The sequence below is a fragment of the Hemitrygon akajei genome, chromosome 5 (genome assembly GCF_048418815.1).
Source record: "Hemitrygon akajei chromosome 5, sHemAka1.3, whole genome shotgun sequence".
In the NCBI taxonomy this organism is placed as follows: domain Eukaryota; kingdom Metazoa; phylum Chordata; class Chondrichthyes; order Myliobatiformes; family Dasyatidae; genus Hemitrygon; species Hemitrygon akajei.
The window spans coordinates 158,621,703-158,649,337 of NC_133128.1; the positions used below are offsets into that span (position 1 = coordinate 158,621,703).

The 27,635-nt window shown below is 39.6% G+C and overlaps 1 protein-coding gene across 3 annotated transcripts in view; it reads right to left on the minus strand.

Annotated features, from left to right (window-relative positions):
• nab1b (NGFI-A binding protein 1b (EGR1 binding protein 1)) overlaps positions 1-27,348 on the minus strand; it is a 38,018-nt gene extending 10,670 nt beyond the window's left edge. For 2 of the 3 annotated variants that reach the window (XM_073046978.1, XM_073046980.1), the window contains exons 1-5: positions 26,742-27,348; positions 19,614-20,447; positions 16,349-16,482; positions 16,214-16,265; positions 9,135-9,254 (exon numbers count right to left, since the gene is read on the minus strand). In XM_073046978.1, the coding sequence (XP_072903079.1) occupies positions 9,135-9,254; positions 16,214-16,265; positions 16,349-16,482; positions 19,614-20,432 (1,125 nt within the window). In that variant the 5' untranslated portion in view covers positions 20,433-20,447; positions 26,742-27,348. Of the gene's footprint in view, positions 1-9,134; positions 9,255-16,213; positions 16,266-16,348; positions 16,483-19,613; positions 20,448-26,317; positions 26,441-26,741 lie in introns of those variants that run through there. The other variant, XM_073046979.1, reaches the window with a different exon arrangement.
• Between the last annotated feature and the right edge of the window lie 287 nt (positions 27,349-27,635).

Sequence of the window (27,635 nt, forward strand, 5' to 3'; positions counted from 1 at the left end):
GCAATTTCTTAAATCTTTTCCTTTGTCTGCCTGGTGGTCTCTTCCCATTTCAATTACACTGTACCGGATTGGGAAAACCAGAATTCTTCACAAGGTTCTGATGGGTGGAATAGCTTAAGCTCAAATTTCACTGTGTAGGATAATAAAAATAAAAAGATACCAATATTTGTGGTATCACTATTTTAATCTCATCGAAACTTATTGAATATTGGAAGGCCTAGATGGAGTAGATGTGGAAAGGATGTTTCCTATAATGGGGGAGTCTAGGACCAGAGGGCACAGACTCAATAGAAAGATGTCACTTTTGAATAAAGATAAGGGATTTCTTTAGTCAGAGAGCATTAAATCTGTAGAATTCATTGCTACAGACAGCTGTAGAGGCCAAATCATTGGGTATATTTAAGGTGCAGGTTGATAGGTTCTTGATTAGTAAGGGTGTCAACGGTTATGGGGAGAAGGCAGGCAAATGGGGTTGAGAGAGATAATAATTCAGCCACGACAGACTGGTAAAACAGAGTCAATGGGCCAAGAAGCCTAATTCTACACTTATGTCTTATGATCTAAGGCAGGAATTCCCAAACTGGGGTCCACGGACTCCTTGGTTAATGGTAGTGGTCCATGGCATTAAAAAGTTTGGGAACCCATGCTCTAAGGAATGTTTGAGATGCTTGAGGACAAAGCAATTAGATTCAAGCATGCAATCAAAGGCAGTTTAAGCTACTGGTAAAAACCCGAGTCCACTGTTGATTAATGTAAATTTTTATTCCCTAGTTGCAGCATTTTTGTATGACAAAAACAACAGATTGTAATGCATCGCACACTAGACGTATCATTGTGCCATCAGCAGCCGACAAGTATGACTCATGTGAATCATCAGCAGAGTGCGACATTTTATATATCAGCCAAGAAGATTTTCGTGCTCTTTTTAAATGTAGCACAATTAGTTACTATCAGAGGAATTGGACTAAGGGTAGCCATGGGACCAGAAGTATACGGTACATCTGTGAACATCACAGCAGCTTGGTGCAGAAGTATCTCCAGACACTAAACTTCATTTTCCACATCAGCTAGAAATGTCTGACACTACACAGAGCAATATTTCCACCTTCCCAGCCAAGTTATTTGCAATGCACGAAATCCAGACCCTAGCTTTCTTTAAAATTACCCAGTTGGCAGGAGACCAACCCAAATCACACACTTGCACTAATACACAGAATAACCTCAGTCATATGCTTGTGAAAGAAAAATGAGAAGGAGGTATTACTCAACTTAATCTTCTCACAGGGCAAACAGTTCAACTTGATCTGCACTGACTAATATAGAAAATAGAGACCACATCCATCAGGGATAATAGCTTTCCAACAATTGAGTAACAATGATAAAAGTGGGCATGTGGTGAAAGAAAATGAGAAAATCAAAATACATTGTAAATCAAATATTACTTCAGAATTAATAATGTGATGAAAGTTGTAACAATGTGATGAAATTCTTGATGGTCTCAAAACAGAAATGTATAGAAAGTAGTAAGCATTTAATAGAACCAGTTTATGGTTGTAATTTTCTTTTTTATCTTGAATGAAGATTTCCTTGTGAGCTGTCCTCCCATCATAAGTCATCAGAGTCAAGCAAATCAGTATATAGAAGTCCTAACAAGAGAGTGTGTGACACCTGATCTGCTATTAGAGAATGAGATAGGGCAGATGGCATACATTTGTGTAAGGGGACACCTTGTATCTGGTAATTACAATGCCATTAGTTTCAAGATAAATATGCAAAACAATTGGTCCGGTCTACCAGTTGAGATTCTAAATTGGAGAGAGGCTAATTTTGAGGACATCAGAAGGCATCTATATTCTTTCCAAGAGATGGACACAGTCTATTGAAGTGAGGGAAAATGGCATCAACTTCATGGACTCTATACAAATTACAGAGGTCGTTTTGAGACAAATTAAGGTGGATAAATCCCCACAGCCTGACAAGGTGTCCCCTTGGACCCTGCGGGAGGCTAGTGTAGAAAAAGCCCGGACCTGTGCATAGATATTTAAATCGTCGTTTGCAACTGATGAGATACCAGAGGACTGGAATACAGCCAATGCTGTTCCGCTGTTTAAGTCTCTCAGAGTAAACAGGATATTATAGGAAGACTATCATGGCAGATGGATATTAATGCAAGTGTGGGGTGTTGCACATTGGGACGACCATCTAGGGTAGGTCTTACACAATGAATGGTAGGGCACAGAGGAGTGCAGTGAGACAAAGGGATCTGGAAATATAGCTCCATAATTCACTGAAAGTGGCATCACAAGTAGAGTGGGTCATATAGAAAGCTTTTGGCACAACGGCCTTCATGAATCAAAATATTGATTACAGGAGGTGGGATGTTATGTTGAAATTGTACAAGACATTGGCGAGGCCTAATTTGAAGTATTGTGTGTAATTTTGGTCACCTACCTACAGGAAAGATGTAAGTAAGGTTGAAAGAGAGCAGAGAGAAAATTCAAGGACATTGCCAGATCTGGAGGTCCTGATTTACAAGGAAAGATTGAACAGGTCAGGACTATATTCCTTGGAATGTAGAAGACAGAGAGGAGATTTGATAGTGGTATACAAATTTATGAGGGGTATAGATAGGGTAAATGCAAACAGGCTTCTTCCACTGAGTTTGGGTGGGACTACAAACAGAGGTCATGGGTTAAGGATGAAAGGTGAAATGTTTAGGGGATAGGAGGGCAAACTTCTTCAATCTGAGTGGCAGGAGAGTGTGGAATGAGCTGCCAATGCAAAATGGAGCATGCGAGCTCAATTTCAATGTTTAAGATTTGTTTGGAAACGTACATGAATGGTATGGGTTTGGAGGACTATGTTCCTGGTACAGATTGATGGGACTAGGCAGTTTAAATGGTTTGGCACAGACTAGATAGGTTGATGGGCCTGCTTCTGTGCTTTACTTTTCTATGACTCTACATCTATTGAACAAAGCTATCGTAAAGCTACAGAATACAGAAGCAATTAAAAGCCTCCTAAAGGGCACAGCTTGCTCATCTCCCAAACATGGAGGAAGAAACATCGACAGGGTCTTTTGGGATTTAATAATAGGCCAACATCCCAGTTAATGTAGCCAAGAGTGCAAAGGTGATCCATTGGAATAAAGACAAAAAGTCATCTGCAGGGTAGTTTATTTATAGCAACTGAAAGGTTTTTTTAAAACCAATTACATGGGATTTTGAAATTTCACCAATGCACTAAGGATTATATAAGAATTCCTATTTAATAGTGAATACATAACTGTGGGAAAATTTTGCCTGTCAAAACTCGGCCTATCAAGTCTGCTCTGCCATTCCATCATGGCTGATTTGTTATGCCTCTCAACCTGATTCTCTTGCCTTCTCTCCATAACTTTTGATGCCCTAACTAACCAAGAATCAATCTGTGCTTTAAATATACTCAATGACTTGAGCTCCACAGCCATCAATGATAATTGATTCCACAGATTTATTACCCTTTGGCTAAAGAAATTCCTTCTCATCTCTGTTCTAAATTGTAGGCTACGTCCACGCTACACCGGATAAATCCATAACCGAAGCTTTTTCTCTTCATTTTTATTCTCCGTCCACACTAAAACAGCCTTTTCGTCCCCCGAAACTGGAGCTTTTCAGAAATGTTTTCCAGGGTGGGTATTTTTGAAAACGCTGCTCGGGCAGATCAGCATGGACAGGGTAACCGGAGAAATCTGAAAACGCTACCAGACGGCAGCGCGCTATTTCATTGTTTCCTTGAACACAACCTAACAATTTCAGAACAGACAGCAACAAGACTGAAGCCAAAAGAGTTAGAAACGTACTCACCAAATACTTTGACCCATAACTTACTGAATAAATAAGTATACTCACTTTGCCCTGTTTTCTGTCCTTGCTCATATGAAGGTGGTTTACCTATTTATGCAAGTACTTCTCTGACAATAGATGTGTAACGGCCTAATGTAACATTGTATGGAAATACAAGATAACACTGATGCAGACATTAAAACATTCATACATTTAACAAGGTGCTTTTTTAATGCAACAGGGTTAGTCAGTTTTTCAATGTTCATCATCAGCTGGGACAATCTGTCCGTGAACTCCCTGTCAGTTGCTCCGTACGCTCCAGTATTTGTTTTATTTTACTTTTAAGTTCTCCTGCGCAAGAGCCAACAGCTGTCCGTTGTTTTAAGTTTTTCTAACACAGCCTGCAAGTTAGCCTTTAGGGAATCCTGCACGAGGACTCTCAAGTCCCTTTGCACCTCTAATTTCTGAATTTGCTCCCTGTTTTGAAAAAATAGTCCACGCCTTTACTCCTTCTACCAAAGTGCATGACCATACCTTTCCCTACACTATATGCCATCTGCCACTTCTCTACCTATTCTCCTAATCTGTCTAAATCCTTCTGTGGACTCCTTACTTCCTCAACACTACTTGCCCCTCCAGTTACCTTTTCATCTTCTGCAAACTTGGCCACAAAGCCATCAACTCAATCATCCAAATAATTCACACACAACTTGACCCAATACTGACCCCTGCAGAACACCACTAGTCACTGGCAGTCACAATTGGCCCATTTCTTGTAATATTTCCTCAAAGAATTCCAACAGATTTGTCAGGCAATAACTTCCCTTAGGAAACCATGCTGACTTTGGTTTACTTTATCATTCACCTCCAAGTACCTCAAAATTTCATCCTTAACAATGGACTCCAACGATTTCCCAACCACAGAAGTCAGGCAAACTGGCCTACAATTTCCTCTCTTCTGCCTCCCTCCCTTCTTAGTGGGGTGACACTTGCAATCTTCCAGTCCTCCGGAACCATATCAGAATCTAGTGATGTTTGAAAGATCATTACAAATGCCTCCACAATCTCTTCAGCTAACTCTTTCAAAACCCTGGGACGTAGCCCATGTGGTCTAAGTGACATCTGCCTTCAGATCTTTCAGCTTCCCAAGCAATCTTCTCCCAGGTAATAACAACCATACTCTCTTCTGCTGCAACACACTTGGATTTCTGGCATACTGCTAGTATTTTCCGCAGTGAAGGGTGACTCAAAATACTCATTGACTTTGTCCGCCATTTCTTGGTCCCCCATTATTACCTCTCCAGTGTCATTTTCCAGTGGTGCAATATCCACTCTCACCTCTGTTTTAGCTTTTATATACCTGGGAAAATATTTAGTATCCTCTGATAACTTTGCCTTCATGTTTCATCTTTTTTTCTCCTTAGGTTTTTTTAGTTGCCTTCTGTTGGTTTTTAAAATCTTCCAAATTTTCTAACCTCCCACCAAGATTTACTATAGTATATGCCCTCTCTTTTGCCTTTATGCTGTCTTTGATCTCCCTTGTCACCCATGGTTGCTTTATCCTCCCTTTCGTATATATCTTCATCTTCATGCGCCTTCTGAATTGCCTCCAGAAACTCCAGCCATTGCTTTTCTGATGTCATCCCTGCTAGTGTCCCCCTCTGATCAATTTTGGCCAGCTCCTCCCTCATACCTCTGTAGTTTCCTTTACGCCACTGTATTACTGATACATCTTACTTTACCTTCTCTCCCTCAAACTTCAGGGTGAATTCTATCATCTTATGCCACTGCCTCCCAAAGGTTCCTTTACCTTAAGCTCCCTAATCAAATATGGGTCATTACACAACACACAATCCAGAACTGCCTTTCCACTAGTGGGTGCAACCACAAGCAGCTCTATAAAGCTATCTTGTAATCATTCAATAAATTCTCTCTCTTGGGTTCCAGCACCAACCTGATTTTCCCAGTCTACCTGCATTTGAAATCCCCAATGACTACAGTAACATTGTCCTTATTACATGCCTTTTCTATTTCCCATTGATGTTTATATCTCACATCCTGGCTAATATCTGAGGCATGTATATAACTTCCATCAAGGTGTTTTTCCCCTTGCAGCTTCTTAACTAACTGCTTGTGATACGTATACTCACAAGAGGTTTGTTTGACATCACTCCACAGAGTGACAAACTTCTCTAATTTGGCTTGTGCACTTTAGACATGGTTGGGAATGGATAATATGAGCGAATTTCAATATACTGCAGATAACTTTATCAAAGCGAGTGTTGGGGGAATGCATCAATTTACCTCACTTACCCTAAATTCAGATTTCTTATCTCAGCAGTAAATTAAAAAGCCTTCATGGCTGGAATGAGGACAAGATTTGGCATTTTTAATTCAAGTCACTTAGCAAATGGTGACATAAATTGAACAGCAGAAGGTTATGTCCTGGAAAGCAGCATGTACTGAAAATGTCACAAGTCAAATACAATTCTTAATAAACTTATGTGGGTTGGTGCCACGTATATGGCTTGATTGCAAAAAATATGAATGAAATTAATGTGACTGGATGCAATTCACTTCCTTGGGGGAAAGAAAATCAACAAAATGCATCAAATGCTGGAAAGCCAAAACAAAAACAGAAAATGCTGAAATGGCTCAGTAGATAGCTCTGATAGACTCCAACCTGAAACTTTAACTCTTTCTGTTCCTAGAGATACAGCCTGATCTCCTGAATATCTTCAGTGATTCTGTAATTGTTTTAGCTATTTACTCTTTTGTTTAACAAAGTTGATTACAACATTATAGATCATAAATAGTTCAGAATAGAGGGACAGACAGGGACTTGGGAGTTCTAGCAAACACGAGGAAACCTGCAGATGCTGGAAATTCAAGCAACACACACAAAATGCAGGTGGAACGCAGCAGGCCAGGTAGCATCTATAGGAAGAAGTACAGTCAACATTTCGGGCCGAGACCCTTCGTCAGGACTAACTGAAAGGAGAGATACTAAGAGATTTGAAAGTAGTGGGGGGAGGGGGAAATGCAAATTGATAGGAGAAGACCGGAGGGGGTGGGATGAAGCTAAGAGCTGGAAAGGTGATTGGCAAAAGTGATACACAGCTGGAGAAGGGAAAGGATCATGAATGGGAGGCCTAGGGAGAAACAAAGGGGGAGGAGAGCACCAGAGGGAGATGGAGAACAGGCAAAGAGTGATTGGGGGGGGGGGGGGGAGGAGAGAGAGAGAGAGAAAGGGGGGATAAATAAATCAGGGATGGGTTAAGAAGGGGAGGAGGGGCATTATCGGAAGTTAGAGAAATCAATGTTCATGCCATCAGGTTGGAGGCTACCCAGACGGAATATAAGGTGTTGTTCCTTCAACCTGAGTGTGGCTTCATCTTGACAGTAGAGGAGGCCATAAATAGACATATCAGAATGTGAATGGGACATGGAATTAAAATGTGTGGCCACTGGGAGATCCTGCTTTCTCTGGCGGACAGAGCGTAGGTGATTTTGCCAATCACCTTTCCAGCTCTTAGCTTCACCCCACCCCCTCCTGTCTTCTCCTATCATTTTGGATTTCCCCCTCCTACTTTCAAATCTCTTACTATCTTTTCTTTCAGTTAGTCCTGACGAAGGGTCTTGACCTGAAATGTCGACAGTGTTTCTTCCTATGGATGCTGCCTGGCCTGCTGTGTTCCACCAGCATTTTGTGTGTGTTGCTTGGGAGTTCTAGTGTAGGATTCCCTGAATGTTAACTTGCAGGCTGAGTTGGTAATACAAGCCAACTGCAATGCCAGCTCGAAGACTAGAATATAAAAGCAACAATGTAATGTTGAGGCTTTTTAATGGGAATAGTCAGATCATATTTAGAGTACCTTGAAAATTTTTGAGCCCTATATCTAAAAAAGGGTGTGTTGCCTTTGAAGAGGGTCCAGAGAAGGGTTATGCACGGAAATGAAAGGGTTAATGTTTGATGGCTCTGGGCCTGCACTCATGGGAGTTTAGAAGAATGAGGGAAAGTCTCATTGAAACCTAATCAAATATTGAAAGAACCAGACAGCGTGCATGTGGAGAGGATGTTTCCGAAAGTCAGAGAATCTAGAACCAGAAGGCACAGCCTCAGAATAGGACGTCTCCTTAGAGCAGATATGAGGTGGAATTTATTTAGCCAGAGGGTGATGAATTTGTGGAATTCTTTGCCACAGACTACTGTGGAGGCCCAGTCATTGTGTATATTTAAAACAGAGGTTGATAGAAATGATACACACACACACACACCTTTTGCTACTAGCACACAAAGGAATTTAAACTGTGCACAAAAGGTTGTCACCCTCTACCTTGTTGGCATGTTAACTATATTTCACAATCATACACAGTCACATTTCCTTTTCTGGTTTCTGATACAAACAGTGTTGACAACATGGATTTTGTGATGATTTGTCTGCTGATTTTCAGACTGGCTTATTTATACTATTTTTATTGAACAAGTTATTCAGTGTGCATATATTGTTGTCACTGGGTAGAAAACTGCACAGCACAAGATATTGGTCACTACAAATCAGAGGGAATATTGGTTGATAGGTTCTTGATTAGTTATGGGGAAAAGACCAGAGAATGGGATTGATAGGGATAATAAATCAGCCATGATGGAATGGCACAGCAGACTCGATGGGCTGAATGACCTCATTCTGCCCCTATGTTTTATGATCTTATCTTCCACCATGATGCAACCAATAAATAAATAATAATGACACTTAACATTTAAACTTCAGAAATATACATGTTATTATGCCAGGCAACACAAAACCTTGTTCACCTCATGGGTCATCTGGGCAAAGCAGGTTAATGGTGGCTTCCCCCCCCATTCCTAACATTATTGTGCACATCTCACAGCAACAGCAAAAGCAAAACACCTCATGCAGGAATCATCACTCGTGCAATAGGATCGGTTCTACTTGCTTATTACTCAGTCCCACAATGGGATGCATCGTGTTTGTAGAAAAGCCTTGTCATTATGATGAGGTAAACAATGGTCTTAAATGTCTAATTTAAAAAGAACTGAAACCAAAACTTGCGGTTTATATGATTAAGGTCAAGTTTGCTCACTGCCAGCTCAGGCAGCGCAGTAACTTCAAACCATTTGGGGGCTTAACAAGCAAATCGAACCAAAGGCTTTGTAATCACTTTCATGCTTCGGATGACAGCATTTGTGACATTTAGGAATAGAAAAGAAAGTTTTTAGTCAGTTGTGTTTCATATGGAAGCCAGCTTGGAACCTTCAAAGTTGTACATAATTTTCTAATTTTGTACCTGAATATGATGAACCATGGCGTCATCACCTTTAATCTTGGCAAGGGACATTTGCTCTTTTAATCCCTCTTGTCTCTGTTGTAAAATCTGTAGCGATTCCTGAATGTGAATGGAAGCATCCTGCAAAAATGCAGTCACCTGTTAAATATTTCATTATAAAACTATCAACTATTTCCTATCACTCACTATAGCCAATATGTCACATTTGGCATAAGGAATAAAGACAAGACAGTACCAATTTTAAGTACTGAGAAAGTCAGGTAGTAACTTATAGCCTCTCTACATGCTCAATGAATGAGCTTTGGAATTGTCATTTTTCTCTACACGTTATTAAACTCAAGTTGGCATTAAAATACACAAAGGACACAGGGCCAGAACATGCTAATAGACAGCTAGTGATTCCACACATAGCAACACATTCACAATTTCCATACATGTGGAGTAAAGTTTAAAACATGCTGGAGATTAGGTGTGAGTGCACCAGACCTTTAACTCATGGAAGAGCCAAACACATTTCATCACTGGCCTCCGAGCTTTATCCAGCCAAGGCAAATGCATCTGGCATAGCCTCATTCGTTTCAATGGGGTCTGTGTCTTTCATTAAGAATATACTTACCGGTAGTTATTTCAGGATATATTTATATCTTAATTAATAGTAACTTGCAGGATAAGTTTAAAAATAATTTTCAGTTATCAATTAACTCCATCTGCTTTGAAATGTCAGCGGCATTTGTGAACAGTGGAATTGTTAGCAAAAGCTATCAGGGTTGTGCTGGGGCAGGGCCCCAGGAAACAACTACTCTGCTCACATGACGGACAATGAACTGAGAACGTACAGCTCTCGGGAACCACGTGACTACAAAAGTCCAGAGTCACTGATAAGTGCAGGTGGGGGGGGGGGGGGGTCAAATTGAACATATCTGACCCAAGTTGCATTATTTACCCACAAGACCGATATGTCGGTTAAATTAGGAATATGTTTACTATTTTAAGAGCAGGATAGCTCTCAACTGCTGCCAAATATCTCTCAAACTCAACTTTACAAATGTGAAGTCTCATCCAATCAAAGCTCAATTATTGTGAGTGATTTAAAATTAATTTTTCCCTTCTTTCCACCTCATCTCTTGCCACTTTGTTTCCTCTCATTCTTACATATTCTGTACTTTTTTTAATACTTCATTATTCTCATATAAACTTTCCGGCGTAGACTGCTTGCTAGTTATGAAGGATCTCGAGTAATGAAGGTGCAGATGAAAAGCCCACAGAAAATCTGTGGGTAGCTGCGTGCATAACATTTGATAAAACACCATTCACTCACCACTGACCACAAATCTGGGCCAATTTGCCGTACTTCTATAGTGTAGGGTACCTTTAAGAATAGCGTTGAATTAAATTGTACAAAATGATAAATTACTGTACGAAGATACAGCAGTTCAATAAGAGCTACTGCCTTCAATAAAAGATTGGTTTTGTTCTAGTTCCACCATATGCTGATTTTCTAAGTTCATAGCAACTTAAGAGAAACAGCAGACACAACATACAGCACAACTGAGAAATGTGTTAAATGTGAAGAATTTTAAAAGAATCAACTTGACAAACTAAAATTCTGCAATACTTTTCTCAAGATGAAGATCTGTAAGATTAGAGCTGCATCAAGAGCAGCCCTATGGCCACACCCACCACATCATCAGCCCGTTCTATGCAACGTGTGTTTACAGCAGCAGCATTCTGGCTTGGACTGGCAAGCCCTGATTGTACCGTGAACTCTCGCAGCAATTGGCAAGCCTTAGAAACAGAGCCAACTAAGTTCTACCCCAAACTTGTGGCTGTCAGAAAAGATAGCAGCTCTAAGTGTCTGCTATTTAGATGTTAAGAAAATTTTTTTTTTCACTTTTAAAAAAAATTAATTTTGAACAGTTAAAAAAGCAGGAACAACAAATACTTAGATTTATTGATTCTAGTTAACTGGGACATATCAGGGGTACAGTTAGGCCCAAATCAGCAGCTGTCCCAATCAGCCAAAGTTTCATGGAAAGAGTTAAAAAGGTGTAAAAAAGACAAACTACCATTTAACTGAGTAACAAATTACGTATATAAATGAAATACAAAAGAACATTACTAGTTCTACTACAGTACCATAAAACTGTATTAATTTGTAATGGCTCTTCATGGAGGAATTGATTCAGTGTAAACTGCTGTGTTCTTTTGATTGACTGTAAAGGATCAAAAATTAGTGCAGACGCCTAGACAATAGACTGCTTTCATACAATTTTCAATGATTGCATCTTGCAAATCTTCACTTTCATTGTAACATTGAAGACGATTGCCAATACCTTCAAATTTTTCACAGTTCCTAACTTGAGGTAGTGATTCACTTCCAGCTGTTTCTGGCATCTCCAAGCTTGAATGCATGAAAATACAGTGAGCAAAACAGCTGGGAACCGTCTTACTGCTTATTTCTTGCCAACTATCAGCAACAAAAAAAAAATCACTACTTTTTGACCCACAAGAACATGCAACTGACACTATTTAAAAACAGTGTAGTGTCTAACGGCAAGTGCAAAGGTCTGACACTAGTTATAAACTGTTCAGCAACAGTCTCCTATACCAGGTAAATGGTATAGTACCACAAATAAATGAAAAGGCCCTCAGATATTTTCTTGATTAGTTGCTGCTCTTTAAGAGTTGTTCCAAATGAGCAGCTACCCCGATTAACTGATGGCCAATTAACCAGAATCCACTGACTTAGTAGTTCTAAAAATTATAAATTACTGGAAAATTATATGCTTCATCTGGAGTTGTTGCTTACTAGTGAAACAAAGAGAGTCCCTAAGCATGTGCCGGGTCTAACCAAGAAGAGGATCAGCCCTCAGATTCCCCAACCTATCTGCTGGGGAACTACTGCTCCACCACTGGAACCCACAAGGAATCCAATGTTAGAAAGCACAGAGTAACAATGATGAAGATCACTAAAGTAGCTTAAAACATTTACAGAAGGCATTTACATGGCTGCTCAACAGAACTGCCTCAGATTATCAATCTAGTTATTTTAATAAGCTGTGCATTGATAGATATTGGCTATGAATTTGTAGCAAAGAAACACCATACACCAAAGATACACACAAGCTAGATGTTCTTCTCTTGCACTAATTGGAAATCACATTCATAAATTCTCTGTCGTAAATGCAGATTTTTTTTTCCCATGACATCTCCAAAACACCTTTCATGGTCCCAGAATACATTCTACAAAATCAGGAAAGTTCACCGACACCCCTACTTTCTGAAGAGGCTGAAGAGAGCTGGACCATGAACATCTATACTCACATCATTCTACAGATGCACAGGAGAGAGCATCCCAACAAGCTGCATCACTGCTTGGTACGGGAAGCTGCACTGCAGCAGACAGAAAGGCTCTACACCAGGTAGTCAAAACTGCCGAACTTATCTCAGGCATCAAGGACATGTATACAGAAAGGTGCCAGAAAAAGGGCCAAAAGCATCATGGAGGATCCCACCCACCCTACTCATGCAATGTTTGTCACACTACCATCAGGGACGAGGCTAAGTAGCATCTATGCCAGGACCACTAAAATTAAATACAGTTACTTTCCTCAAGCAGTAAGCCTGATCCAACACCTCCACCCACTAACCCATCCCTCCACACCCCAACCACCACTACTTTGTCATTTCCTGTCAGTCACCTCACGTACAAGCACTCCTACGCCTAGCATCACTTTATAGACATATAAACGATGTATATAAGCTATCTTATTTATATTTATTGTGCTTTTTTGTTATCGTGTTCTGTGTACTGCATCGGATCCTGAGTAACCATTATCACATTCTCATTTACACTTCTGTTCTGGAAATGACATTGAACAATCCTGAATCTTGGAAAATAATGTGGACACTTCACAATCAGTCCTATTAAGAAAGTTCTGGACACAGAAAACCAATTTACTTTGCACAATGAGAACGTTCTGGCTGGTGAAATCATGAAAGGTCCCGAAAAATTTAATCTTAGGGAAAGATACTCCTACTATCTATGTACGTTTAATACTGTTATAGATCTTAGTATTACCCATTCTCCCAAGGAGAATTTCTACACAGATAATCTCTGATCTTGGTTTTCTAATTAGTACTCAGAGCATACATAAATATAACTCCCATTCAAATAAAACTATACAACTGGCATAGAAAATTAGAGAACAGCTAAGATCAAAGGCAAACTTATTCCTTTATTCAAAGTTCATGGAGGTTTAATTTACTGGACATCCCCTCAAATGAGTTAAACACATCATTGCCCGTTTATCACTGTATCAGCAAAAATCTAAGCAACATTTGAAGAGACTTATTTTAATTTCCTTGAAGATAGAGCCTAGTAGCTGACAAATGAAAGTGAAGGGATTGAAAATCAGAAACATGACTTGAAGAGGAAAGTCCATTTATGAAATGAAAACACTTAGACAAATTTGTATTTGAACTGCAAACAGGAGGAATCTGACCAGGATAACTGACTTTGTGTTCTGCAATCACTCCTTAACAAAATACAGATATCCCACGGAGACCATTCTGAGTGGTTGCGTCACCGTCTGGTGGCGCCAATGCACAGAAATGGAAGATGCTTCTGAGGGTTGTAGACTGAACCACCTCCATCACGGGAACAAGTCTCCCCACCTTCGCGGGCATCTTCCGAAGGTGCTGCCTCAAAATGTTGGCATCCATCATTAAGGACCCCCACCATCCGAGCTAAGTCCTCTTCTCATGACAACCATCAGTGAGGTGCTGCCGGAGCTTTAAGACCCACACTCAACGGTTTACTAAGAGCCTCCAGATTTCAGAAAAGTCCATGAACACTATTTGTCTTTAGTTTCATTTATTTTTATTGTAGCTTATTCTAATTTGTTATACCTGCACTGTAGTGCTGGCACAAAACAAGTTTCACAACTTATATCAGTGATGATAACCCTGGTATGGATCTTCATACTAATAATGCATAATAGAAAATTTTCAGCCTGCACTGTATATTCAAAGCATCCCCAATCTAAACAGTATTAACATATATAAATAGAGTGAAGGATCTTTACAGTGTACCGAATAGAAAAAGAAAATGGCTGTGAAGATTTACTATTAGCAAGACATTAACATTCATAGCTTAAGAAGAGCCTTGCCCAATGCCTGTCTGGCTCTGCAGCTCTGCAAAGCAACTCTTTTAGTAGACAAGCTATGAAATACTAGAACCAACATAAGGAACATAGGCAGGTTCAAATAAATCAGGCCATTTAGTTAAACCTCGGAAAGTATGCTATGAAGGAAACTTTTCATCATTCTTCAAATTGGATAGAGAATCTTGAGAATATCAAGACAGTGAAATTAGAAGGCATCTACTGTTTTGAGTGTTATTTTGACTACTGGTCAAACCACCATTGAGTACATCTACATGGAGTTCTGTCACAGGAAAGCAGTATCCATTATCATGGAACCCCACTATCCCAAACATCTTACCATCTTGCTGCTGCAATCAGAAAGAAGGCACTGGAGCCTCAGGATCCCGCACCACCAGGTTCAGGAACAGTTATTACCCCACACTAATCAGGCTCTTGAACCAGACAGGATAACTTCATTCAACTTCACTCACCCCATCACTGAACTGTTCCCACAGCCACTGGACTCACTTTCAAGGACACTTCATCTCACACTCTCGATATTTATTGCTGATTTATTTATTACTTATAAAAACTTATTTTTGAATTTGCACAGGTTGTTGTCTTTTGCACACTGGTTGCTTGTCCATCCTGCTGGGTGAGGTCTGGATTTGATTTTATTGTGCTTCTTGTATTTACTGTGAATGCCCACAAAAAATAATCTTAGGGTTGTATATGTTGACATATACGTACTTTGGTAATAAATTTACTTCGAACTTTTGAACCAAATTTGCATTTTATTGATTAGCATTATCAGATTATTTGGGTATTACTTTAATTGTATATGTAAACTTTGCTCTATTTATAAATTAACAGACACCTCAGAAATGGGACAACTTTAAACCATTTTCGCCATGATTTTTCAGTTACCTATACAAAGTAAGTGACAGGAAAGTATCGTCCACATGCTCTAAGCCTCAGTCTACCATATGATGCTGGCTGCTATTCTCTAGATACAACCAGATACATCCACTCCCCACCTATGACCAGCTTTCTAATATTTTTCAGACACCTAACCCCACTCCCTGGCATTCCCTCTGCAAATTATTCCACTTTTCAAAATGTTCAACCTTTTTTAAAAAAAAAATCTTTACCCTTCCTGGCTGAAGTTCTACTCCCATAGCTTCTTTCAGGAAATAAATGTAAGCACTTCTGATATACAAGACAAGTAACATAATTGATTGGAAATAATTTTTAAAAATTTCATCCAATATTTAAATATTTCTCATTATACAAGTTGAAAATAGAGAACTTTTTAAAAACTGTTGACAATAATGAATTGATGCATGAGAACGTCATCATAGTGATATGATCAACTTTCTTTTCCAGTAAGTAACACTTGGTCATATATATTACTTGCATACAAATTTGATAATTATCATGCAAAATAAATAACGTATTCTTGTGTTCTGTTCAATTAAATAAGTGACCATGCAGTATTCACAAATGAAACTAGTATAGTGCATATGTAACCTTTGTCCCAGTTATTATACTTTGTAGGATTTCTGATTTTATTAAATCATACCACACCCTGCTTAGATTTTGCATGTTCACTGTGAAAATATATTCATTCCATTGGTAAAAAGAATTACATTTTCCCCCCCAAAAGAGCTGAATCCATCACTTTTTCAAATGCAGAAGGACAAATTCCACCCACACTTGGCCAAATTTTGGATAGAGGCAACCTTTTAAAAGAGAATCTCCTTTCCTTTTCCTGTACTTTAGCATATGTTCACTTTATTTCTCAAAAGCCAGAGTAGTATACAAACAAGAAACTTCCTGACTTTTTGCAAAATGATGTCTCATTATATATCTTTTGCACTCACGAGCAGAAATAGTAGGAAGGATGCACATAAATACTAAATCATATGTTACCTCAGTCTTTATACGCTTGGGAGATGAGTCCTCTTGTTCTGCACATCTAGACCTGCAGTTAAATAAACAAGAGCAGCTTTAATAATTAATACCTTACACTGTCAGGTTAAAATAGTTCAAAATAAAATATCCTACCTGGAAGTTTTGTAAGTATATTTGTAGGTTACTTCCCGGGAGACCTGTCGGGCTAACGAAAATAGTTCATCTCTCCGAGTGAGCAAAGCAATGTCCTTTGTACAAAGCTGAGCGGCTGCTTCATTAACAGTTAGCTGCGGAAAACATCAAATTATGAGTTGTACAGTTACTTTAATGGCTGAACTGGCTAAAATGTGAATGGCTGAGTCATAAATAGCAGAAAGATTAAGTCCTTGAACTATAATGATTCAGCTGATCTTAGCTGAGTCTATGGCATAGGGGCTACTTTAATTGTAAAAACACTATCACTTTAAGATGCTTCCAAGAAGCATGAAGTGTTATAGATTGTAATCAAGAACTTGCGCACAAGTCAACAAAAGTTGTGGGTGGGAAAGAAAACCAAAGTTCTTACATTGATTACCATCTATTGACTTTGGGAGGTCTATTTGTTGGATGGTTGTAGCAAAAATGGGCTTAGCAACATTTTTTTAAAAATGGAGTGAAGGGGATAAAATCACCAAGAAACAGCAAGCCTATCTATAGAGCACAGAACTGCGCAATGTGGTACCGCCTGAGTTAATGGAGGCTTACAGTCTAATAGTGAGTGGCCATCCAAGTTGCTTTTCTTGTGATCGGAAGTCCCTTTTGGTTTAATCTGTCGTACCGCAAGTTTGATTCGCTGATTTATTGGCTGAGAGCAGAGCTGGATGGCAGAGAGCTGTGTGGCCTTGGTTGTAACATGAACTGGGCCTCAAGCCATGGTGTCTCCTGTTTGCGGCTGCTAGGAGAGAGGCGTTGAAGCTGAAAATGGTGACTGTGATACCATTTGTGCTTGCTATCTTGTGTGCACTTTGTGCTGTAGGTGACTGTTGGTACTGCGTTTTGCACCCTGACCATGGAGTAACGCTGTTTTGTTTGGCTGTATTCATGTATGGGTGAATGACAATTAAACTTGAATTGAATTTAATTGAAAGTGTTTAATCTGAGCTGTAGAATTCAAAAATGCAATACAATAAATCTGAAGTTATGAGAACATGCAGTATTTCTATAATATAACTTTAGATCTCTTGCCAAGATTAGATGGCACAACTAGTTATAGCAGATTGTTTTCCAAAACCCTACATTATACTACTTTTAGTCCAGCATACTCTTCATGAACTGGAATAAAGAAAGGTGAATGGCAACAGACTAGTTGTTTATGCCTTTACATGTGTGTGTGTGTGTGGGGAGGGGGGAGCTTTTGCTACAATATGGAGTTCCTCAATTAAAACAGTATTACATGAGGAGAAGATTAAGATTATACAGATTTATAAAATTTCAATACAGTTGAAAGAAAAAATGTACAACTTCACAGATACAAGTTACACTCTAGAATACACATTTCACTTTGTTTTATGAGTTAATAGTATAGAAAAGTCAAATAAACTGCATCACCACTTTAAATTAATAGTATAGATTTTGTCATCATAATTACAGACATCTTAATGGAATTCACCATTATTAATGTATAAATCCTCAGTAATTTGTGGTGGGGAGGGGTAATGTAATGACAAAAGTCACATGATGCTGAATAATTTGCATTAATATCTAATACTCTTGCAAAAACAACAGCTTGCCCATGGTAATTTCATGAAGTTGTAGCATTAATTATCAATCAGACACACTGGCCAACCCACCCAAGTTGTTTTACAGTATTGAAATACTATTCTATTTCTTCTTCAATGTCTTTATCCCAAAAAATGAACCATGGAGGCTCACTTCTTCACTTAAGGTTTTTATTTTTGACTTTTTTTAATTCAAATCTTTCCAATCCATTCCAATATCCAACCTGACCTACACTGATTAAATTTTCCTGTTGTTCCTCCCTTTCTTTCTCAATCAGTGAATCTCATTGATGCCATTGGTTACAGAGTCAATGGAAACACCTTGAAACACCATGGAAACAGACCCTTCAGACCAATTGGTCCATGCCAAGTAAGATGCCCATCTTAGCTAAATTCAATTTCCCATATTTGACCAATATCCTTTCCTATCCATGTCACCTAATAAAATGTCCATATGTGTGGAGAAAGTTGCCCCTCAGATTCCTATCAATCTTTCTCTTCACCCTGAAAACTATGTCCTCAATTCTTGATTCAAGAGCTCTGGAAACACTCCACATGCATTCACCCTCTGTCTCTTGTGACTTTACACAGCTCTACCAACACCTTTATGAAGTTCTAGCCTGCCCAACCTCTACTTACAACCCAGCTCCTCGAACCCAAGCAACATCCTCATAAATCTCTGTAGTCCTACTAGCATAATTGCATCTTTCCTATAGCAGTGTGATCAAAACTGAACATATACTCCAAATGCAGCCACACCAATGTCTTGTACAACTGCAATATAACATCCCAATGTCTATACTCTTTGCCATGACTAGTGAAGGCCAGTGTGCCAAATGTCCTGTTCAACACTGTCTACCTGTAATGCCACTTTCTGGGAACTAAATACTTGTCTAGTACTTTCATGTTCCTCCATTCTAGTACTTCCATGTTCCCCCATTGTATGACATTCTCCAGAGCCCAACTATTCACTGTCAAATTACTATTCCAGTTTAACTTCTCAAAATGCAGCAAGGTTTCAGAAATGTCATTGTGCGCATCAAGCTGTTAGCAGCTTGTAACATCGGCAAGTTATATGGAAAAGATCACATTGAAAGGCAATAGAAAAAGTGCAAAAGGTGTACCTGCTGATGTGCTCATGCGCTTTCAGTAAAACAGTCTGAGTGAATTAAAAATAACAAGTTGCCTACAATCTGGTCTAGGTTTAATTTGTCTGAAGACTACTGTGTTATGTTGAATGCATTATGGTCAAGGTACTCGACTGTTTATCAAAAGCCTCTTTGTAGACCATACCCATGTTCTGCAAGAGTCTTCCAGTCACATAATGTTTTAAAATGAGATCTGATCATTTTGTTCATGCTTCAGTCCAACTTTTATTGGAAAGCAAGCATGTGACATTAACAACTCAACTACAGGCTTTGCACATTCCAGTAAATGATCAGAGTACCCAAGACAGACAACACTCCCACCCACTATGAACATATGCATGAAGATCTGTCATTTCTAAACTAAGGCGGGAGCTGAAATCCTGCCCATTTTCAAATACAGCACTTCAGCAAGTTTTGATGACCAAAGCAACATTGACAACAAAAGAACATTGGGCTTCACCTACTTCAAAAGTTACAGACGTTATAAAAGAACAAAAGAGGAAAATCTTGTACCTCATGAAGTGTAAGATGCTTTCCATCTTTCCTTTTGGAATCAAAACGTCCATATATTGCACTATATTTTCGTATTTCTTCTTCTCTGTGAGGGTCACCATCTTTCATGTCAAAGATGTGACTGATCATTTTTGCTAACTTCTTATTGGTTCTTAGAAACTCTTTCACTTCATTCTTGTCTGTTTTTTGAATGCCTTGCATCAAACGTTCAACAGATTCTGTAATGGCAACAATGGCAGCAGCATCTAGAGTTTCACCATTTTCCCTCGGCGAGGAGGGAGATGAGGGGTCTGCAGGGGAAAGACTATGTTCACTCTCAGTTGCGGACTGTCCTTGCCAGAACCGTGGCTCATTAGGTATCTGCAGTGGTGAACTCCCTGCTAAACCAGGCTTGCTTGGTCCCACTCCCTGTCCGCACAAAGCAGCCAAGCATTTTGGAAACTTCACAGGAGGGTCGCGAAGATTATTGTTTCTTTCATGACTGTTGGCATTTGGCCCAGAGTAGGCAGCTGAGCCCTCAGATATTTTGTATAGTGGGATGCTACTGACTGGAAGAGAGTTCAGTGGTTGATTAAAGATGGAAGGATTTGTCACCCAGTCTCTTAGAGCTTTTTGCAACCTCCTGACATGTAGAGGTTTGCTAGCCATGCCAACCAAGGCCATGATTTCCAAGAATTCCTCTTCCCCTGCTTCACAGAGCTGCTGCACATCATCTCCACCTTGCTGGATGAAAGCATCATAATAAGACAAGAGATTGGCTCGCTGCAGAATACGATAGAGTTGCAATTCACCAAGTGTCCTTGGTAATGAAGTTGCCATGACCAACAGCAGCACCTGTGTTTTAGAAAAGTTAAATTATTAAAAGCACATCTTCCAGAGTAAATGTCAGGCTTTGGTTCTTTGCACAGCGAGTTCTGACTACGCTCATACCACACTCCACCTCTGCTTTGTGTAGGTGGCAAGAGACAGGCTCCTCTTGTTTGGAGCATAGACATTCTTTAAAATTCACAGCCTGATTACTTGACCACCATTTCACACCAGGCAAATCAAGTGTTGAGTAAATTTTATTTTGTACTTTAATATTGTTTTCATTTAAAACAAATTATTTACACAGTGGATTTTTCAAAAGAAAAAGATTAATTCAATACTTTGGCACCGAAAACCAGAAATTACTAAAATGTCTCTGCTGTACAGCAACGTGACCTGTTCAGGGGATTGGAAGCAAAAGATATTTTAAAAAGCTATCACAGATCTGAGGTGATTGACAACAGAACTTTAGACAACACAAAGAAAAACTTCTCTTTGCACCATAAGTAGTTGGGGGTTGGAACAGTGTGAACAACAGTCTTCAAAAATTAACTAGGTAAATGACAAAGCTGAGAATGATACAGAGATGTGGAAACATGTGAAACTGCTCTACAAGAGTGCTGGCACAGACTGATGGGCCAAATAGCTTTCCTTTGTGCTGCTGTTTGCTGACTGAATATTTACAAAATGCAGGTGAATAACTATCTGAATTCCCATCTGTAAACCCATATTGGAAGCTACTTGTATGATGAAGGAAGCCCTGAACACCCCTAGACCAAGACCAAAATTGGTTTTGATGGCCAAGGACAGACAAGAGATGCAGGACCTTCATTGCTGCCCTAAACACCAGCAGTACAACAGACAGCAAGAGAAGAGAGAAACCCTTGTTACTGTGGAAAGTGTTGATGGGTAAGCACAATACATACTCCTGTCAAGGAACATCGGTAGCCATCTTGAGACCCATACAGCCACTTATTAAAAATGATCATCATGTTGAGGCGTTAATGACTTAGTTGCATGCAGCTATGATATATTTTTCATACTAAGAAAATTATTAGATTTTAATTTTTGGTATTTTTGACAGCAAAAGGGGGATCTTTAGGCAACAATCCTTCCAGCTATGTTAACTGGAATGGAATTAGGCTGGTCAGCCACTCAAACCCATTCCTAATGTCACACTAACTACTTGACATTAGTGAACATCAGGAAAGAATTTTAAAAAAAATCAAGTTGATCAATAAAGATGTTGACTGTGGGAAGAAATAAAGTTGATGCAGTGCCAAATATATTGCATTGGAGCATTACCAAATGTACTATTTGAATCAAGCTCTCAGTAAAGCTTCTTCACAAGAAAGAATAGAACTCTGAATTCCTGTCTGCACTTGTCTCTTCTTTCTATTTCTTCCCCTTAGCTTGCATTGGGTCTTCGCACCAGTAGGCTACAACAGCTTATCCCCAGCTTCATTTACCATAATTTCAAAATCATTTCGATCCTAGACTCAAGTTCAGTGGGTATCTTGATCTCCATAATCACACAAAGCCACATCAGGAGCAATTTTGGAGGTACAAAGCATAATTTACCAGACCACTAAAGCTTCCTGTGAATAACAGTCAGAAAAATTGCTAGTTAAGTAATAGATTAGTCCAGTCAAAAATCACAGTACTTTATGAACATATACACACATAGGTTAGAACCAGGCAAAACCAGAAGTAAATTCCATCAGTTACTTTGAGCAAAAGGTACAAATAAAAAATAGGATACAATGTTGCATATTTCTGTGTCATTTAGTTCATAACTTGGACTGCACAGAAATGCTATAAAATATAAAGGGAATTCCTGTTAACAGTGCTTAAGGCAGTAAACATCAACATAAATTCAGAATAGGATTTCTCAATTTGCCTAGATGGGGTTGGTGATGGGGTTTTGGCAAAAAGGATCAATAAGAATTTCTCCACTCAAATATCAAACCAACAAGCTGTAGTTTCAACAATTTTTAAAAATATTATGAATCTCATGGACAGTTTATCTCAAACATGCAGTTGGGTACTCTGAAGCTACTTCAGACAAATAACTGTGGCCATTGGTTTCTGCATTATTTTGGTAAGAAGATCTGGCCTGGGACTTCAAAATATAAAGTATATGCCTACACTGATTTTAAAATCATTTTTAAAATTGTTTTAAAATTATTCAGTTGCAGTTACCATTTATTTGATGACATTTGTACATTCTTAACCACAGAAGTCATGGAAGAACTTTGCCCTGAAATGAAAATCCAATTTTCTGAACTTGTTTTCAAACACCACACAACTGCCTCCTGCTTTCAGATTTAGAGACTATTGATTTACCGTTTCTAATTCACAGTGATTAATGCTTTAATTTATGTTTATGATTCATTAATTTCAGGAAATTATGAAAGTAAATTTGACTTGTAGAAACAAATCCTTTGGTACACACCCTATTGCTATTGTCTAAAAGCCATATAACCCCTCAGTGTTGGATGCACAGGGACAGGTCATAGTTTGTAAGAGTAGCTATTAGTCACACAGCAAACAAGGCGTGAATCAAGTCTGGCAGAAAGTATAATGCTAGGTTAAATGGCCAGACAAAAGTGCTAAGGTGGATCAGATAGGTACATAGCTTAAGGAAGTTCGATGCACTAAAGCTGGATATCTAAACAGCTGAAAGTAGAGTAAATATGGTTGTCAAACAAATAAAACATGTAAATGAAGTTCACATGATTCCATCACAAATCCAAAAGAAAAATTGAGAACAAAAACATTATAGAATTAAGCAAAAATGGTGAGGCATGAATAGGTCTATTTTTTAATTGACTGTTCACTGGTTAGAAAGATTGCAACTTATAATAGATGTCAAATTAAGTTCCAATTGTTTTCATTTTGCATGTTGATCCCATGCAATAACAGCAATGGCACCAAAAGTCATCAGTCATATGGATACAATAATCGTATTTCTTAAATATGCAATTAAGGCTAAGATCATTAGATTAAGTTTTAATTGAGAAATTAATCACTTTGTTTAAAAATCAGTGAACAGCCTTAATTATTTATAGTTGAATATCAACAACATAGACAAGTTTTGTTGGAATACTGAAAACTCTGCTGCCAAGTCCAAAGAAGGTGAGGGGATGTAGGGATTCAATTGTGGTGTGGCGTGGTAGGGTGAACTGGTGGCTATTGAGCACCACCAATGGTGAGAGAGTGTGTTTACATGTTGACAAATTAAAGTATTTCAATTGCAAATGAAATGTAGATGTAAGACTTGAAAAGTTGGTGCAAGAAAGTGGTAAAATATATATGAATGTACATTTAAAAAATCCATGGTATTGCAAAATAAACTGGTAGTTTCTTCTCTAGCTCCACTCCAGCCAACCCACCCCCCTATCCCCCACACAGAGAGAGAGAGACACACACACACACACACACACACACACAGAGGCCTTTTTCATCAAGGCAAACTTGTGACAAAGGAGGAACTGTGCCAACTTTGGTTTAATTATTGCAACTATCAACCAGGGTGATGTACAAGATAAATGGTTCAAAGTAGCTGGAGGAATATTTATGCTGCAATTAAAATTTGCATACTATTCAATTTAAAACTGTAACTCAAGAACATGAAAACTCAAAAATAGGAGGATTTTGCCATTTTCTGCCCGTGCTGCATTTAATAAATCCTGGCTAATTTGCCATTTCTACACCATATTTCTCCCTCCCCCCTTGCCTCTAGATGTCTTTTGTTTTTAGAAATCTCTCCTTAAGGATATTTAGCATATTGGCCTCCATAGACATCTGAGGTTTTGAATTCCACAAGTTCGCCACATTAAGTTAAACTTCTTCTCATCCTAGTCCTAAATATATTAATATATTCACCAAATCCTGACCACAAACCCTGGCTCCACATCCCCAAACCAGGGAAATATCTGTCCTGCATTTAGCCTGTTCAACCCACTGCAGTGTTGTACCTTTCAATGAGCCCTCCCCATTTCTTCTGAACTGTAGTGAATGCAAGCTTAGTAGACCCAAGTTCTTCCCACTGAACGGTCCTCCCATCACAGGAATCATTTTGATTGAATTGAGTTGCCTCCATGGCAGGAATATCATGAGTTCAGTTGATCAGCACTGTGCTCAACACTCCAACTGTAGTCTTAGCAAGGAGAAATATAACTAAGAGGGTCACAGAACTGAAGCATCAGCTGTTCAACTTTCTACATATGCTGAGTTTTTCCATTTCTGTTTCAGTATAGCTGTGAAAAAAAATCCATGCTCCTATGTTCAAACCTTCCTACAAACAAGGTACATTTGAGAGGGAAAACTTGTGAGGGCCATTTTTAAAAAAAAACAGAGTGTTGGGTGCCTGGAGTGCACTCCCTGGGGAAGCGGTAGAGGCAAATACATAAAGGAACTTTTAAGAGCCATTTAGATCGGCACATGAATGTGAGGGAATTGGAAAGGTATGGACATTGTATGGGCAGAAGGGATTAGTTTAGTTGCTCATTACTAATTTGATTGGTTCAGCACAACATTGTGGGCTGAGGGGCCTGACCCTGGGCTGTCCTGTTCTATGTTTATTTACCTTCCTAGTTCCTTGCTACAACTGCATGTTTAACTTCTTTGACTGGTGTACAGACACCTAGGTCCATTTGCACATCAATATTTCTCTGTATATCACAATTTAAATATTATCCTATCTTTCTGTATTCTTCCCTGCTGTCATATTGAGCTAATTATGCTGCAGGTTTTTTAATTAACAAAATAGAAAATTGATAACTTGGGAACTAAATGCAGATATATAGAATTACTTTATTTCTTACACTTTGCACTCCAATGTAGAGTTTGCCTGTGATTTACAAATGAACAATAAAGCAAGGCCGATGATGCCTATACCAGCTCCAATACCATTCACTGGCACAAATGTCATTGTTTTTACAACTTCCATTCCTCAATTTGCGCAGGAAACATGGGCAACTGTGACAGTTTAGTGCTGTATCTGTCATTAAATCTTACCTGGTCTTTAAGCTCATTTCCTCACCTAATGTCCTTGCAGCCAGAATCACTGATACCAACATGGAATGAGAATGTCAATTCTCCCCTCACCCTAAAACGTCCAGGACTGACAGGACCTCCATTAACACCTTCAGGGTCCAGCTGAGATAAATTTCAACACTAACAGGTCGCTTGAATTTCCTCGTTATCATCCCACCCTGAAGTATAAACTAATTTTCGATGTCCAACACAAAAACTATGGCACTGGCGGCCATTTATGTCACACTTCAGTACCAGTGTCAACTCTTCAAGTGGATCTAATCAATAGTGTCAAGAACAATCTCACAACCTACCCTAATAAGGTCTGACCGTCTATGCAACAGTTAAGGAAGAAGGGGGTCCAGGTAAGGCAACGTTACCAGCTGATGGAGAAACCGGTCAACCAACGTCAAATCTCATGTTACTGCCGCAGTTAAAGAGATCAGCGAGTTGAGTTTCTTCTGCAAAACCTGACATCAAGCAGCTGCCCACACACAGGCAGTGGTCATTGTGCAACTCATCCCCAGCTAGACCGACAATCCTTCAGTCGCTGTTTCGGTTGTCAGTATCCCGTACCCCGAATGTTTCCAGTCAGTTTCAAAGAAACCAAGATTTGATCGAAAAAACACTTTATGCACGATTTCTTTACATCCCCTTCTTATCAAATCTTAGATCCGCTCCACCTCACTGGACTAAGAACTGACAAGTGATATTTATACAGGGTTGAACGAATCAAAGTAACTTCTTTGAAAGGTCAATGTACGGGACGAACCGAAAAGACACGTCTATCTCATCAGACGCTTTTCGGTAGTAATGTACCACTTTCTTAAAAGTGCTGTGTAGATACAAACACTTACCCACAATGAGACAACATTTAAAAGCTCGCTCTATTTGGTATATAGGCTTCAAATAAATATAACCCAGTCGGTTCTTCCATTATTCCCCCCGCTCCCTTGCACTACTGCAGCTTTCACGCCCACTTGAGCCCATAGTATTCAAGCTCTTTGGGAATCACCCACACAACTACGAAATCCACCCTCTCCTTCCGGCATAATAGGACCGCACAAACCGGGATTGAAAGGAGAGACAGAGAGAGAGAGAGAAAACAAAGTAACAATCTTCACCAAACAACATTCCCTTCCCAACAAAAAAAGACAAGATAATGTTTTAAAAATACATTTGTCCGGTACACGTTAACACCACCCTGTCATAATTGAAAGGACAGAGCCCCAACATGTGCAAGCAAGCAAGCTTTGCAGCAGAAATGACGCCCGTGCCTACCTGGTGCACTATGAGTCTCTCTCACTCTTTGCTGTGTAACTGGGTGCTGTGGAGGCAATTGAGAACTTTGTCGCCCGCTATCCCGTCGGCTCTGTTCGCACCAAAGCCTCGAACACCGTGGGGCAGAGGGAAGGCGGGGGTGGGAGGTGGAGGAGGAGGATCCCACCCCTCGCACTCACTCTAGTGATGTTGACACGCGCTCCCTCTTTCCCTGCCCGGAGTTGCCCGCGGCTCTAATTACAGTGCGCCTCTCGCTGCTATGATTCTTGGTTTGTTTCTTTTCCCCTTCCCCACCCCTCAACTTTCTTCTTCTCCTCCTCCACCCTGTCTGTCTCCGATACACAGACACTCACACATAGCCCCTGTGCAGCCTCCTCCCCCTCCGGGCTGTATGGGATATTCCGCTCTTGCTCATACTCACTCCCACACGGGCAGCGTGACGCAGATCCTGGCGTGGGAGGACGCAGCGAGTGGGAGGCTGGTGGAAGGAATACCAAGCATAACTAGTGTAGCGACGAATTGCAATCCAGTTAGTTTATCGCCAGCTGAGCATTAGCTGCAGGGACTGCTTGTCGCCTCTATTTATAAAGTCTCCCTCACCGTGAAAGTAAAATACAATTTCTTTTTCTAAATGTGTGTGTGTGTGTGTGCCTGCCTCTCTCTTGCAGTCCAACAGCTTTCTCGCGCTTGCGGAGCACATGTGGTAACATCTCGCTTTGAGAGGGAGGTCTCTCTCAAGACTAGGAGTGGGCGGGGGTGGTGCTAGATAGGCTGATACAGAATGTACAATTTTATAGCTGTGTGAACTTATTAACCACTTCCATGGACCCCCTGTGTTTGATGTCAAAGGCTACTTTGAAACAGATGTTGGTGTTCTATGCCACGTTTTATTTT